Below are 16,908 nucleotides of genomic sequence, written 5' to 3' on the forward strand. Positions count from 1 at the left end.
CCCAGTTCCCAGCGCTCACTGCACTGGCCTGGGATTCCTGGCCAGTAACACCAGAGAATCTCTTGGGATGAAGAGGGCTGGAGAGCAATCCCAGCTGCACCACATTCCCAAAATACTTTCTTGGAGTCCCTCGAGGAAGGGAGGAAATAAAAAGCACCACCCTTTTGTGTAAACCCAGATATTCAGAGTCAACTTTAAAGATATTATCATTTGTGAAGCCAATATTTGAAAAAGAAGTTAACAGCTCTAATTTAAAGAGGACTTGGGGAAAACAACCCAAAGCTGATTCCATGTCCCCATATCCTAGCACAGGTATTTTAACGTGTTCCCAGAGTTCAGGCACTGAATCAGCCATCTGCCAAAGACAAGGCTGAATCTCACTTTGCAGCAAGCTCTCCAAATATCTTCTGCACAGATTTTCCAAGTTACACTGTTTCAAAGAAGCACTATTCGTTTTCCCTGCAGTAAGTAAAGGATATTTGAGAAGCCCCATCCTAGACTTTACCAAATCCTGTAGAACTCACCTACATCACATGCGCCAGCATATCCAACAATTGTTATCCCTAGGCTTTGCCCATTCTTTTTTATAAGCTCAACATCGTAAGTCTCAAAGAGGTTGGTACTATCCTATAAATTAAGCAGAAGACAGTAAAAAATTTGCTCAAAATTTGCCGGTACAATTACAATATTGCAAGTTAAGACTTTCAGAAGTGAACAGTGATTTTGATTTTCCTATTTTAGGAGGGATCGTGTTTGCAAAATAGATATACCCAAGATTTGGTGAAAATAAGGTACTTTTTATAGTCTTTCCTAATGCTTTCTCCACATACATGTCAGAGGTATAGTATTTATATTTTATGGAAAAGAAAGGTTTTCTTTAGACTGCTCAGGGGTCATTTCCCTTCGGATTCCACTGCCATGTGTTAACAACAAACACACAAGACAGCAGAAACCCTCAGTATTTCTTCTCTCCCTTTCATATGTCCTGATAAACAGTGTCATGAATCCACTTGTCTGAGCTCTTTACACTGGACAGTTAAGAAGCAAAAAAACCCTGGCATACAGAGTCTTATCACACCACAGCTTTCTGTCAGAAAGTGATGCTTCTCTCTCCTTGTTATCATCTACTAAGGAAGTGAGGGGCAACACAAAAGGGATCTCAGAACCAGACTTGCTGCCCTGAAATGAAAGAAACCACACATATACACAACAGGTATATATTTACTACAGCAGTTGCCTGCTTAAATGCAGACATGGGTGACTAAGGTAGGTGTTTGAGCTTATTTTAATGCTAGATCCCAAACCACAAACCACTCCAAACGCCAATCTTACACACATAAGCTTAACAAGTTTGCTTTTATCCTGCTCAGATTTGAACGCCCCTTAAACTGCAGAGAGCACTGGAAACCTCCAGGTTGTCTGAGACAATCGGAAGCAAAAGGCTCATTAGTTCACATTAAGTGAAAAATATTTGGAAGACCTAAAAGAGGACGGGAGAGAATTCATTATAAAAGCTTTATTGTTGAACTGGTGTGATGACTTCTCATAACAAACAATACTTAAGAAGCACATAACATGACCTGTTCTCCAAACCTGTTCTGCAATTACCAAAAACCCATAAAAGCCATTAGCTAAGATTATAAATGATCTGACCTTACACTGGACAAGTATATGGAAAAAGGTCCCCATAAATTTGGCCTGTGCAAATCTACTCTGACAAACAAAAATCAAACCTGCCAGAGAGAGCTCAAACATGACACCCTAAAGATATTGGTGACAAAGAGAAAAACAATCAAGCACATAGAGCTGGGATTTCAAGTGAAAATTAAAATACATAAAGTTGTTTGTGTAATCAGACACTGTCCAATGAGATCAAAAAGATGATGATTGGAGTAAGGTCTGTTAAAGCGATGAAATCAGGAGGGATAGTGTCACTGCCAACAGCAAAAATTGGACCAGGGAATTGCAAAACAAACGAGAAGTTTAATCAAATGCTTGTGAAATACCAGCTTTAGAAGGAGCTATATTAAAAGCAGGCCAGTGTTATGGCCTATTTCACTTTTCACTGAAAGAGAAATGGATGGGCAGCTATCTCCTTATCACACACACCTCTCTCCACTCACCAACTCTTTCAGCTCATTAAATGCTTTCCAGCTCTCTTGCTCCATAAGACACTGAGGCAGATGAAGATAAGTTGAGATGCTCTATCACTTATCTTTAGGATAGGGAACCAAAGGAGAAAACAAGCCTATAGCAACATCTGAAATGGAGCTATGGCCTTGAGAATCCTGCTATTCTGACAGTCAAAAGCCCTTCATAGTCATGCCTCTGGTGCTACAGACTATTCATTTACATAATGTTACTGGCAGAATGCAAAACACTGGAAGCGGAGCCTGGAAAAATCTAAGTATGGAGTCCTAAATCCAGTCAGCACAAGTAGGTTGCTAACATTGCCATCAGCATCTTGGCAAGTACAGATAATATGACTGCTGTGCCCATACAAAGACATGAGTAGTTTCAGTTATTCTTTATTACATGAAATTTAAAGGAAATAAAATATTAATATAAAACTGAAAAAACCTAATCATCTATTAAAAATGCCTTTCTGCTGGTTTGCAAAGAAAGAAAAGGTAAATACTTGCTATTCCAAAGCTCACAGCTAGTGAGAGTACTCAGAAACCAGAGACAAGCTGGATCAAGGAAAAAGTGCTGCTGTAAATCAAACGCAAACTGAAAGGTGCATCATGAAATTCATCATTAAATTAATAAACACGTTCAGATTAGCCACTATTCTTGGCTATTCAAATCTCTCAACACCAGAAAGAGGAGTCTCTTCAAATTTAAAAGTTGAAGGCACTATTTAGTTCAGAAAACAGGAGATGATATTCAGAATGTAGATGAAATTGCAACGATTTTTTTTTTCCCCCCTAAACTACGTATCAGGAATAAGGAGAACACTGAGAAGACATCCAGAAGGAATAACATTTTAGACAGTCTGCATCATCTGCAATGCTTGGGGTCTATCGGTGCCAAACAGGCCCAACTTTAAGGTGAGGAATTAAGAAACATAGTCCTTTGTAGAGACAACAAAACTAGGACCATATAATGTGGGCCTTGGAAAATATGATACAGCCAGAAAAGAAGTGCTTCATAGCAATGCTGATGCTCTAGTAAAGCCTTTTTTGGAGTACTAGGCAAGCCCACTTTTAAGACTTCCAACCTTATGTACACAGATTACCTCCTCCCATCTGTCTGACACTTCTGTTTCCTACTACACCAGTCCTCCTAAAGGAGCTTGAGAAGAACCCAAAATACTTCAGCCACAGTCTTCCAGAGAGATGCAAGACACAAAGCCAATGGCTGGCTTTGCAGTGACTATGCCCAGTAAGCAAGAAGGTAAGTCTGTAACAGTATGACTGGTAGTCTGACATATAAAGCTGGTGCTTCAAAAAAATAGCTCTCTTCACTCACATTCAAGAAACTAGACAAGAAAGAAAAGGCTACTCAGATTCTACACCTAAATCTAAGCAGCACAGTAGTAGCAGATGGTACACAAGCACAGCTTTGTTTATGTTTCAAGACCTACTGTACACTTAGTGTAGCATTTGTTGATTTTAATTACTCAAAACTGAAAAGAATGACTTCAAAAACAAGAGACTTTGATATGACCATGATAAGATTTGCTAAAACGAGTTTCAAAATTTTCAGATATATTTCCTATCACAGACAGTAGCGTAGACTATGAAAACATTACACTTCTGTTTCATAAAAAGATGATTGTGCTGAATAATTCTGGTGTGGCCACAGCGCTCTGAGTTTCAGACTAGGGAAATTCACAGTTAAGTTTTAAATCCACTTCCAAATGATTGATTAGCAAAGATGTAATGAGCTAAGAAGAACTAAAAGTCCCATCTACTGATAATGTTTATGGCCTTGATAATTAAATTACCCATTCTGAAATAAATTCTGGAAAGCTGGTCATTCTGATCCCAAGATTATAGGTATTAATAACATACAGGAAAAAGGGGCAGATTATAGAAGGCAGGGCTCCAATAATGACCACTTAAACACATGCATATGATATCTGGAAGCTCAGAAGAGAAGCACTTTAGGTCTCAAGAACATTCTTCTCCTCCTTCTTTCTGATCACAAGCCACAGACATACTTAAAACTGTCATAAGCAAACACCAGATACTTACATTTCCATTTGGAAAGGAAGGTAATGTACTGACTGGCCAGCTCACAAGAGCTGGTGGAGCCTCCATAATTTCACACTTCGGATCTCTTGCAACAATCATCCTAACAGAATTCCCGCAGTTTCTCAGCACTTGGGCAACTTGTTCACTGGTCATTCCTTGCACATTAGTCCCTCCAATCTGTAAGATGTGATCTCCTGTCCGGAGCCGCCCATCCTTCAGACATAAATAAAATTGAAAAATAAAAATGTTGCCAGTTTATACATAAAATATCTTTTCCATTACAGAATTTAAGTGTGTACCGGCATCACATGGCCATGGGAGCAAAAAAAATACCATAAAATTCACCACAAAGGCAACGTACTCAATAATTCAAGGAAGCATTTGCACTGCCACAGTAGTTAACAGCCGTAAATCAACCCTTTCAACACTGGGTAAGATATACAAGTTGAACAGCACCATTCCTAAGTGGTTACTTTTCTCACTTAGGAGAAAACAGACAGCAACAATGGTTTATAATCTCACAGTTTATGTATTGCTCTTTTATAGAATATTCCTTAACAGGTAAGGCTTAGAATACAAAACACAGCATTTTGATTTAAGACTTCTAAGAGTTTTTCCTAATACTCCTGTATGAGCCTGGCAATTCTTTTCTCATATGACTAGCTCCAACATGGGTGAGTAAATCCACTGAAGGTAACAAGACCCCACATAAACCATTTTTTACATTATAATTACGATTCATGACCTCCATCATCATTCCTATTATAAGCAAGCATTCATAGGACCAAATCCGCAGCTGGTATTGATCAGCACCACCTTAGATGCATTCATTCATACTGCCCTCACAGCAGAGTTTTGCCCAGAACTAACTCAAACTCATTTCCAAACTCACCCAATTTTAACATGGGTATGTGCTCATTATTTCACATGTTCTTAGTGATGTCTCATTCAGCTGAGAATGATGTGGCGAGTTCTTAACTTACATCCTTCATTTGTAGCCAAAACACTTTATTCCTTACAGCAAAACAGGTGTTACACAGTAATTAAAAAAATACTCATTTATAGCTGACAGGTTCAGAGAGCAGAAGCCAAGGAAAAGTCAACATTTTCCAGTAAAGCTCTCTAAATCTCCAGCTTTTGTTTCCATCCTATACTAGAGGAAGCATCTCTGCCACCTACCAGATCTGCATGTGTTCCAGACCTCAAACATTATAACTTGACATGACCAAATTCACATTAAAAGTTCATATCTGTTTTGCTACTGTACGTGTTCTGCTCCTAAAATGTACCAACACTCAGCACAGTCTCTAAAGATTAGCAATCAAAAGTTGCAAACTGTACCTGTGCAACTTTAAAAGGTATCAATAACTATAAAAAGCCTGCATCAATCCAAAGTGTCTCCCTGAACTCGCTGGACAGAAAGGCAGGGATCAAACCCCTTTAAAATAAAACCCACTAAAACCAGAACATCTTCAATCTAAGAAGTGAAATTTGCAATGCAATTACTTCAATTGTTCAATCTGCCAGGCAGATTCTCTTGCCTGGCAATTCATTTGGAGAGTTTGTCTCAAATATCCCAAATTCTATAGAGGATGTTCAAATACTTTCAATATTTCTCATATTTTCAGCTTTTGGTCAGTCTGAGGGAGAACAAATAATCTGAATGTATCTGAAGGTTAGACAACTTTGCCAAATTTCTTCATATTCAATGTTATAAAAGCCAGAGCATGTCTGAGAAACAACTTAATTCATATCAGGTGCTGACTTTTTCCTCAATCTCAGCTTCAACATTTATTTATAACATATATGCTGGCATTCAGACTTTGATGCTATCAGCTTCCTTTTGTTTAAGTGTATTAGTTTATTTTAAGACTGTCAAAACCAGTTAATTATACTCTACAATCAAACAAGAAGTGACATAATAAAACAAATTACCCGATCTGCTAATCCCCCAGGAACAATTGTTCTTACAACTACTCCACTCGATTTTCCTCCTACAATTCCAAAGCCTAATCCTGAACCATCGTTAATCAGCTCAACGTCTTCAACGTGGCCCCAGTGAATCTGCAATTAATAGAAACAGGAGATTTTAATTTCAGCTGATCTTTAATGTTTCTCACTTTCACATGTACCAGGAATGAGAATTAATCGGAGCAATTTTCTCTCCCTGCCCCACATATTGGAGATCTGTTGGATTTTGTTCAGTCAGCTTCATTTCCTTATAAATACGCAGTGGGATTTCTCATCTGTTTTTAAACATACACTTTGTCCTTTGCTTTCAGGATAACAGGATACTAAGAAAAAAAGCTTGACTAAGAAAAACCAATTTCAAGATTTTCTTGCCAAAACAAAAACTACCCTTTTACTTTTTCATAAATCAAGAATATTACAAACAACAGAGAAAAACAGAGGCTTGCACTGGACTAGCTTTCACTTAGCATTGCCCAGATTCTGATTTCTGTTATTTCACTTACACACTCTAAACACCACCAGTACATGCTGAATTAATAGTGCAGTACGATGTTCTGCCATACTGAATTGGAAGCATGTTTCTAAGCTACACTGTACCATGACCTTATGTTCTACAAGACAATCTGAAAATAACAAAGCTGTTAAGCAACCCAAACCCAGCCAATGTTTCTGTCAGATTAGTATCTCATAGAAACCAAAATGGAGTAAAGTAGGCAGATTTAAGTCTTCTGTGAATAAAGGATTTATTAGCACACTGAAAATCTTTGCCAAAGCCAGTTAAATATCATAAAAGAAGTTTAAAGACCCCCTGTAGAGAGATATATTTGTGTTTTATTTTGTTAGTCTGTTCAGTGCAGATCTGTCAATGAAAAAGCAGTTAAAGTTTAATTCTTTAAAATTTTCAGTGCAATAAACAATATTGATTATCCACTAAAACCTTCAGATTTCACTAGCTCTGGAATAATCATGAAGGAAATAATTACTGAGAATAAGGAAAAGCACTGCTCTTAAGCAGATTTTCATCACAACCTACTAGCATAATAAATTAAGATTCCAATACTGCAAACCCTGGATTTACGTGTGCAGTCCAACCAAATTCAGTGAAGCCACCTGGACCATACGGTTTGAACACAGATAGAAGTTCAGCCCTAGCTTATTACATGTCCCAGTGACAATCTCTCCTTGGTCAAGAAAACAAAAGGGTTCACGATCAATGTAATTTGTAGTTTAAACCCCCCCCAAACTGATAAATAGACAGGAATTGAGAGGTTTTTTAGCAGATACTTTTTGTTCGTTTTTAAAGCAAAGACAAGGCTTTTTGTTTTGAGCAGTTTAAGTTTAAATTGGTTGGGGTATTTCAAGCAGTGTTGAGGACAGGTTATGTTTACACTCTTTTAAGATGTAATCAGAGCATCTTTAATTGCTGGGCAGAACCAAGTTTCAGCTGGGTATACATGTAAAATGCTTTACCCAGCCTATGCTGAACAGACCCTGCTGCTAAGAATATGTTGAGCTACTACAGCTTCTGCTATCCCCTAAAAACCCACGATCTATTTTATAACAACCTCACGCAGCTTTGCAAAGGCAGCCTTATACTTATTGCATGATCAGTCTAAATGAAATGTCATCACATAGAAAATCTGATTAAAGAAAAAAATCCCTACATGCAAAGCTTGCTAACACAAACATAACCACACAAAAATATCCAGCATAGTTCAAAATCTGATTTTGACAGTACTACAATAACTCACAGTCTCAGGTGGATTTATATCACTTAATAAGACAGCTGAAGTTCTGCTGTTTCCTTGAACTGGCTCCCTAGCCACAATCAGATGTAGGGATCCTGTGGCTTGCTGGAGGAGGGCAATAGCGTGCTGATGGGAAATGTTCTGATCCAATGGGGTGCAATTAATGGCCAGTATGTGGTCGTTTTCCTTTAGTCTTTGATCCCTGAACAAAACATTGAAAGAAAATGTAAAATGCAGCGTCGTGACTTCACAAGAGGCTTGCGTAGTTTAAATAAGAATACGCAAAATACGCAGTTATGCAAGGTTAAATATTTATATATTTTTTAAAATCTGGTTATTAGACTGTCTTCACCAACACCCAAACTACATGCAACACATTGTGTTCCAACCTCAACACAGTACAGACGTGTTCAATTTTTTCCTTTGCTTCTATTCAAAATTCCATGAAATTCCCTCATCTTTTCTTGCTAATATTGAATTACAGTGCATGAAAAAAAAATATTTTTGTAGTTACATAAGGAACTAGGAACTATTCTTCATTATGTTTAGCACTACACGATACTATCTTCAAGTATGCACAACTCAGGCTACGATATTGGTTTATATCATTATTTAATCTAAAGATTGTTGAGCTGCATATTTTTATTTTACTCAGAATTTACAGTACCAAACTTCAGGCATGAAACTTCCTTTGAGCAATACACAGTTCAAGTTATACCTTGAGATAATACACAATGTCACAGTTAATTCGCCCTAGTGATGAATTTAGATTTGTGACAAGAGAGAAACCATCACTCATCTCCTTTGTTAAATATTCATTCTGAGCACGAGACCAAACTGTTACTTAGACAGACACTGCCTTCAAAGCTCTGTAGGAATCCAAAAAAAAGTCTCCAGGACATCTTGTCTCAGAAGCAAAATAGGAAGCCTGCTGGGGAAATTTATAAACTCCGAAACAATATAACTGCACATCTTAACTAACGCATTTTAAACCTCCTTTTTATCATGCGACGTTGAAGATGTTTCCCAGAAATCACTTTCTTCAAGCATGAACCATATTTTAGATTCTCTCATCAAAGAAAGTGAGCAGCAGGTCATCAAATCCTAAAGTGAGATATTCACCCTCCTTTGACATCCGGATCAGTCCATCTGTCTCCACTTTGAAAGAGCCTAATATGCTTTTCTTTAAGAGTTCTCTGGTGTGTTCTCTGTGGGCCCATAGCCATTATCATTCCAACCTCTCCCCACTCTTTTTGTCATCCTGTGTTGGCACTTCCTGACATGTGTTATTTAAAAAGTGACACCAATGACTTGAAATCTAGACACATTTTCTTGAAACATAATTCCAAGCACTGCATTTGTCTCATGCCAACTCTTGTGGTTTTACAATCACATTTTATTTTTAAAGGATTGCTCTGTCTTTTGTTGTTGGGTGAAAACCCACAGACAATACAGGAAGAAACTGCCTGAAGCCTTGATTCTATGATGACATCTGTGCAGGGATCTGTCGGGAGGACTGGATCTAAATTTACACAGGAAACAAACAGTAAAACCAACTATAAATAGGGCATTGTCATAGGCACATAAATAAAGAAACAAGGAGGGGGAAAATATTTCAAGGACACAATGCATAAAAAGAATCAAATGAAGGCTAATTTTTATTTTCCTTGTATTCTTTTCTGAGTTTTCTTTTGTTTTTTTAATCAGTTCTCAAGATTCTCTCAAGTGAGTCATGATTTCTGGAAATTCCATTTATGAATGGCTCAGATATTTAAAACTCATCAGAAAATCCGATCCTCAAAACACAAGGCTGTTTAGTTGAAAAGCCAGAATTCAAGATACCACCATCAAAACACCCCACCAGATAACCCGAGAAAACATGTGAGTCTGATAGAGTTTTCAACGTGAAAGTCATGACTTTTCCCTTCCTGGAAACACTGCAATTTTCCAATACAATTATAGAGATCTCACCTGTCAGCTATGCTTCCTGGCTGGACTTCCTTGACAAAGATACCAACTTCTCCCAAGCTGTGATTTTTAAGGGCAACCACACTAAATCCAAGACCCCCAACAGAAGGCTTTTCAATCTTTATTGATTCTATTTGTCTCCCCTAATAAAAGAGAAAAATATATACTATTTTTAATGCAATACAATGAGCTAGTTTAAGATTTATGAACACCCAGAGAATTATTCGCCTCCTAAGACTATACAAAGGCAAAATACTGAATATGTTATTTCTATAAAAGCTCCTCCATTTAGTATTTTTAATACAGCAAAGTATTGAATATGTGAGTACTCTGAGGTTCTGAAACCTCAGGGATTTAAGAGCTGCTTTCACACTTCATTCACATTATGAGATGAATTCCAAACTGGATGAAAACTATGAACGAAGTGCTGTCTAGAGCAATATATTTGGGATTTCTGGAAACGCTGCATAGCTAAACCAAATGACTTGTCTTTTGGCTCCCCTTGTGTTTAATGCTGATTTTTAGGTGTGTGTTCAAAAGATTGCAGCTTTTAAATAAAGAACTTAATTTCCTTCCCCTTCCTGCAACTTCACACTAAATGCTACAAAGAGCTGGCTTTTGTGAAAAGCTGCTTGCTCTTCAGTTCTAATACAAGATTTCTGGGGGTGTTTACTGGGAAATATTACTTAATATTACTGGGAAATAATGCACTGCCATCATAGCTGGTTTATCTAAAATAATGTGCAGTCCTCACTGCTAAATCTTTTATCTGATGAGTTAATGACACAGTAATAAGAAGAGCTATGCTCAAAATATTACAGCTACATTAAGGTGGGCAATTAGCAACAGTTACTTACTATAGCAAGGCCTGAGTAACCAATTACATTAATGGTTCAAAGTAACACAGAACAATACATTTGTGGTATAAATGCCAATCCCACATGGGTGGTGTCTGCACCTGTATAACTTCCATAAGCAGCTGGTACATGCTACATCACATGTTAATGAAATCAGCATCTGCCTGGCAAAGTTTATACATACTAAATGAAGAGTTAAAATATTACACACCAGGTCTTTTAATCATTTGCACTGTCCATATATTAACCAAGTTGGGACATTCCCAATTTAAAATGTGCTTGATAAAACAAGTCTCTCCATCAAAATAAGCTTAAGCAGAAAATGTCCATTTTCAATTAAGTGTCATCAAGTACTCAAAACATTTTCTGGCAACTGGAGTTCCTTATCTACATTAGTGCCTTTGGTAGAAAGGAAAAAAAAAAACATGGCAAAGAAAGAAAACCAATAACAAACCCAAACACCAAACCACTGCATGATCTTTCACAGGGCAAAGTTATCCTCAGCACTTCTACTCTCTGACTGCCCAGGAGGCACTACACTCCCAGATACACAGCAAAAAAGCATGTTTGAAAATGTACTACAAAAGCCTGGAAGAAAAACTTCTGACATTCAAGGAAAATAAGTTTGGTTCACCAAACCTAAGAGCCTTACCTTTGCCATCTGTTGGATGATTTGGTTAAATTCATTAACTCCCAGGTTTGGAGTGAAGTTAGACGCTTTGGGTTCAAGTGAACTGCATGGTGTATACACGCTCCCAGCAGCAATTGATTTGTCAGCAAAGACTAGCAGCCCTCTCTTTGTAAAATCAAAATCTACAGAATGGTCAGGAGGCATATAATTGAGCTGTTGAAAATTAACAAAGATGTAGAAAAACTATTAAGAGATTACTACACATATCATTTTGTGTGAAGACTGCCAAAGAAGAAAGCATACATATGCTCATAGATGCCTATTAACACAAATATACTCACCTGTATAAATAAAGCAATGTTAATATATAAGCTATAACCAAGCTATCAAGTTTAAACCGTTTTTCAGAAGGAAAGTTCCCTGAATGTTTCATCTGTGTTTCTATTCCACTCATTTTCTCCATTTCTTTCATGATGCTTCCCTGCCTGGCCCATTATTCTCTTTTCACCCAGATATTCCAGAAACAGCACGCACAAAAAGCACTGAACATTAAAGAATTACTCAAGTGCTGTTAAAACTGTCAGGCAAACCTAGACAAATTTAGCACAAGAATCCATTTTTTTTAAGAGCCACTTAGTGACTCAGGAGCCGAAGGCCTGCTCTCTATTATCTCCTTCCCAGAGAGAGCCTGGGGTACAAACTACCCACCCTTGGCCATGCTATTATTGCTAAAACTTGCAGTTCAATTTCCAGTCTGACAGATAATGAAGAAATATTCCCAGTGCAACATAGTAAACTGAAAAGTCCCATCTGAATGAAACTGCTCATGTCAGACACAGAATCCTAGAATGGTTTGGACTGGACGGGACCTTAAAGTTCATCCAGTTCCAGCCCCCTGCCATGGGCAGGGATACCTTCCACTAGAGCAGGTTGCGCCAAGCCCCATCCAAGCTGGCCTTGAACACTGCGTCAAGGATGGGACATATATGTTTAAAAACATGCTTAGAAAGATTTTCAAGAAAACTTAAATTTTCTAGATATGATAATTCTGGACATTCTGAATATAAAATCTATTATGCCACTGTCACAAAGTATGATCTTAGATAAATGATCTTAGGGGCAATAGCAGCAGAGACAGAGATTGCTGCTGCTTACGACATGTCAAGTTAGTCCCTGTTTTTAAGTTTGCATGCCTGACTCTGCTAACTGCACGGTGAGACCTGTTCATGCAGAGGTGTCACTGATGCCCATGTCCGCAAAATCTAAGGGTCTGTTAGCATTATAAACCAATTCACACAAGGCCCTTCCACTGCTGAAGCCAAGTCATTTAAAGCTAGCTTGGGTACATCTGCATCAGAGCTTGGCAAATCTTTAGGAGCAGTTTCCTAGATTTTTTTTCCCCAAAGCAGGTTAACCATTCTTGTACAAGTCAGCAGGAACTAAGTGATGATGTCTTTTAAGGAGAAAAGATACTGCCAGTTAGCTGATAAACAGTATTTAACTTCTGTGAAAAACAAAGGATCCCAGTTCCAACTGTGTTCAGAACTCAAAATACTAGAGCTGATATCTTTTGCAGATGCTTTTTTCCAGCTGATGTGGTTCTCAACGCCTGCCTCTTTTGCATCCTTTTCAAAGCATGTTGCCCTATGACCTGTTTGTGGCAATACCACTTCTCTTTTCAGTAGTGGCTCTGTAGATACTAACTTGACCAAAACAAAAAGCCCAACATTCATCCACACCAAGTCACAGCTGATTAATGAGAGTGCCCTCATTAACACCCACCTACATACCCTGTTTTACATTCCAAGTTCACAATAGTTATCATCCCGTCAACAACTGTCATTTTACACTCACCTGCTCCTTCAGCTGCTTGATGGATTGCTGGAGAGTCAGGATCTGGTTAAACAAAGGGCTCCTGAGTGTGTTACATAGAAGAGTCAGGTTTTCAGCATGTTGGGAATCTCTCTTCTCACGCAGTTTCGCTTGCAGACGATCAAGGATCTGCAGCACCTGCTGTTTGTCTGCATCACAAAGCAATACATGTTAGGAATGAAGCTTCATTCCTCGCTGGGTAACAAGAGTAATCACTTTCAGGCTACGTACCTGCAGCAGGATTTTCAGGCATGGTGAAGGGTATTTTTGGAATTGCTCAGGATAACCTAGATGAGGTTTAAAAAGAAATCAAATTAATAAATTACATACACAAGCAGAATGCTAAGAGATACACAGTCAATAAATTCAGTGAAATACTAAGCTAACTATAACAAGTTTAATTAAAGAAAAATACTACTACTCCTGGGGTTTACAGCAAGTATTCAACAAAGCTCTCAATATAGTTGCACTGCAGCATCAGCACATCCCAAAATCCCTCCTTGTTCTGTGTGTTTTCCTTCCTTACCCTTGGAGGAATATGAACAACTCTTTCAAATATGAGTAAAAATGCATGTTATAAAAACCTGGTTTTGGTTATAAAAATCAGATGATTATCCACAAAACCTGAAACACAGCTATGTTCAATCAAATCATTTTGAATATGGACATCAAAGTTGTGATCTGTCAAATATACATACAGTTAAAATCTTCCTATTTTTTAAAAGAGACTTTCCACCCCATTAATATAGACAGTATTCTTATCATGACAGCTAAGCCCTGCTGCATGGCAACATAGGAGAAACCTTGCATCTCCCTATAAAACAATGAAGTTCTCTCTACTCACAAGACAAGATAGTATTGATGCCCCAAATTGGCCAAATCAACCCCTATTCCAACACATTCCTAAGGGAGTTCAGTTCTAATCACAGCTCTGGGGCTGAGCAGGTGAAAGAAGCCCATTCCCTTCTCATACAGAAGCTTGCCTTTCTCTTTTCTATGCACATGACAAGCTTTTAAGGAAAAGAATATACTTTATCACGCTCTTCCACAGTGCCAAACAGAACAGGTCCTCAACTGGGGCTGAGGCCTAGATGGCAGTATGAAAACAACAGGCTTGCAATTAGCAGCGATGATAAATTTGTACCCTTACTTGCATGTTATTACGCTGATGTGGAGCCTGTCATTCTGAAACCTATCAAGGCATTTAGACCAAAACACATAAGAAACAAGATTTCTGCCCTTGGTACAAGCTCCTCTGAAAGAAGCCAGCCATTTAATAGCACAATTCATTTTAACTCTACCCAGTACATAACTTCATAATTTTTGAATAATGTATTTGGAATTATTTTGGAACATAAATAGCCACATATATATATATATAGAGCTTGGTATATATATAGCTCACTATTCACTTTTTAATCTTGCAATTCAAGTGTAGAAAGGGTCATATGCATCTGAATGTGATACCAGGATAAGCAAATCCCCAGGGGTCTCTCCCAGCAGGACCTCTGATCTTTCAGCTGTGTCCCTGATGCTGTCTGTGCTCACACTGAAAACATCTTGAGTTCTGGGAGGACACTTATATTTAATGAAATATTAATTATGCAGGTGAAAAGCTTCTCCTGAAGAGTCAGATTAAGTTGATTTACCTAATTTAAACAACAAAACAAACCAGCAGAGGTTTGTGACAGAACACAATTGCAGATTTATGCACCTTTACTCTATCTGAGCAGCTCTAGCTCCTGGAGGGATTCCTACAGTACTTGGTGGGTTTGCATGGTTTCCACCCAAGGCCAAGCAAAGTGAGTTGCTTTGCAAGACTATTAACAGATTTAGGAGGTTATTTTAAATCAAACTCATAGCAAGAGTTAAAGCAGCAAACCATAGAACCCCTGAAAGATTTTCAGGAATGCATCTGAACTTTTGTAAATGCTGCAGCTTTATTTTCTTTTCCATATGAAATAAAACACTTCTAAAAGCACAGGAGCCTTTGATTCTGTGCTGAGACCTGATTCTGAAGAACAGATGAAAATACCATTTCCTTACACACTCCCAAGTCTTCATCTAAACCAAAAAGACAAAACTTAACCTCTTTGACTAAAAATGCTGCATGAATCTTAACAAAACAGGACAAAGAATATGGAAATTTGTTCTTTCTTCCCAGTTTAACTTCCCTCCATTCACTTCCCTCCTGTTTTTCTACCTTGTATCAGCAGTTAAAAGAGGGGAAAAGAGAAAGCCCTAAAGCAAGTGAAACAGCATCAGAAAGGGATGCAAAATAACTCCCGTGAGGAGAAGTGGCTTGAAGCACCTTTAAACCAGCAGTAGGGCAAAGAAAAGATGAAACCCAGAAAAGAAATCCAGCATGGCAGTAAATAATGATGACTTGACAGCACCATGCCCATCTAATAGCTGAAGCCAAGAGGCTGGTCCAGCTCTCCAGCCTTCTTTCATTCCATCTGCGCTTGCACTCATTCATCTGATCCCATAGTGAGCTGGAACAGGGAGCTAAACATGCAGGACAAACCCTTCACGTTTTGGTAGGGTGAGCTTTCTGCCCAGCTGGCTCTCAAGTGCCAGCACTGGCACACAGGAGGGGGCTGAGAAGTGCCAGGGCAGCAGGACCACACCTTGCAGCAGCAGCTCAGCTGCACTGGCAAACTGCATCCTGAGAAACAGCTTGCCTGCGTCATTCAAACCAGCCTCAAAGTGCCGCGCTGACAGTCCCCAAGATGAATCTGTTTTTCCATTACAGCGGGGGTAACAATAGCAATTATGGCAATGTGTACAGCTCCAAGAAGGAAACATTTAGACAGAAAAACATAGGTAAGAGATCTAGGCTCCATCTAGTCCCTTGGAGAAGGAGGTATAGAAGAGGGGGGTAAGATCAAAGAAAGTTGAGCTGCTCCAAAGCATTGCTAAGCCACTGCAGACCACTCTGCGCCGGTGGACACCAAAGTGGACCTCAAGTCCAGTTTGTGTAACAGTTGAAGTTTACACAGCACTTTGGGATTCCTCGTGATCAAAGCTGGCCTCCAGCCAGCTAGCTTGCAGTGTTTTTTAGTGATTATTTGTGTGTGTGTGCAATATGTTAAAACCACCCTCAGTATTACTTTGTTCTCCTTTCTTTCATAAAAATGAGAGTTTGGGGTGGGGGAAAAGAAGTGTGTTATATTTTAAAGTAAACACCACCGTCTTGTGTGTGGGGATCTCTGAAAGTATAAGCTAATATAAAGTTTTCAAGTAATGTATAATTGAGGACAGGTCTCTATGCCTAGTTTTTGGGCATCAGAGAAACACAAAACTCCATGTGCTATTGAGCTGTTTTAGGAGCCCAGGCAGCGTATTAAATAAATTCCAAACACCAGTGCTAAGTCCAAGCAGGGTGTCAACAAACAGTTGCTAAATCAGGAGGTCCGTTCCTAAGTGATAAATCTGAAGAGTGATCCAAACCACTTTGGCTTGGCTTGTTAAAATCAGTTCACCCACTCCCCATTCAACTTCCTTAGCTCCATTTTCTGATTTCTAGAACCACTGATTTATCTTATTGGTAGACAAAACTGCAAACCTCCATTCAAAATTTATGTCAGAACTCCCAGGATAACTGTAAAATCATTGATAAAATAATGAATTTCAGACAGTTCAGTGTTTTCTAGCACGAG

At 38.5% G+C, this 16,908-nt stretch overlaps 1 protein-coding gene across 1 annotated transcript in view; it reads right to left on the reverse strand.

The window, feature by feature from the left end:
* Window positions 1–16,908, reverse strand: part of PATJ (PATJ crumbs cell polarity complex component) — a gene marked incomplete at its 3' end in the record, with an annotated part of 154,871 nt that overhangs the window by 132,697 nt on the left and 5,266 nt on the right. The window contains exons 2-9 of the mRNA XM_080623239.1: window positions 13,478–13,533; window positions 13,229–13,395; window positions 11,396–11,587; window positions 9,890–10,029; window positions 7,922–8,120; window positions 6,135–6,263; window positions 4,200–4,412; window positions 525–627 (exon numbers count right to left, since the gene is read on the reverse strand). Of these exons, the coding sequence (XP_080479365.1) occupies window positions 525–627; window positions 4,200–4,412; window positions 6,135–6,263; window positions 7,922–8,120; window positions 9,890–10,029; window positions 11,396–11,587; window positions 13,229–13,395; window positions 13,478–13,499 (1,165 nt within the window). The 5' untranslated portion in view covers window positions 13,500–13,533. The remainder of the gene's footprint in view (window positions 1–524; window positions 628–4,199; window positions 4,413–6,134; window positions 6,264–7,921; window positions 8,121–9,889; window positions 10,030–11,395; window positions 11,588–13,228; window positions 13,396–13,477; window positions 13,534–16,908) is intronic.

The sequence above is a fragment of the Psittacula echo genome (genome assembly GCF_963264785.1).
Source record: "Psittacula echo genome assembly, chromosome: 7".
In the NCBI taxonomy this organism is placed as follows: Eukaryota; Metazoa; Chordata; class Aves; order Psittaciformes; family Psittacidae; genus Psittacula; species Psittacula echo.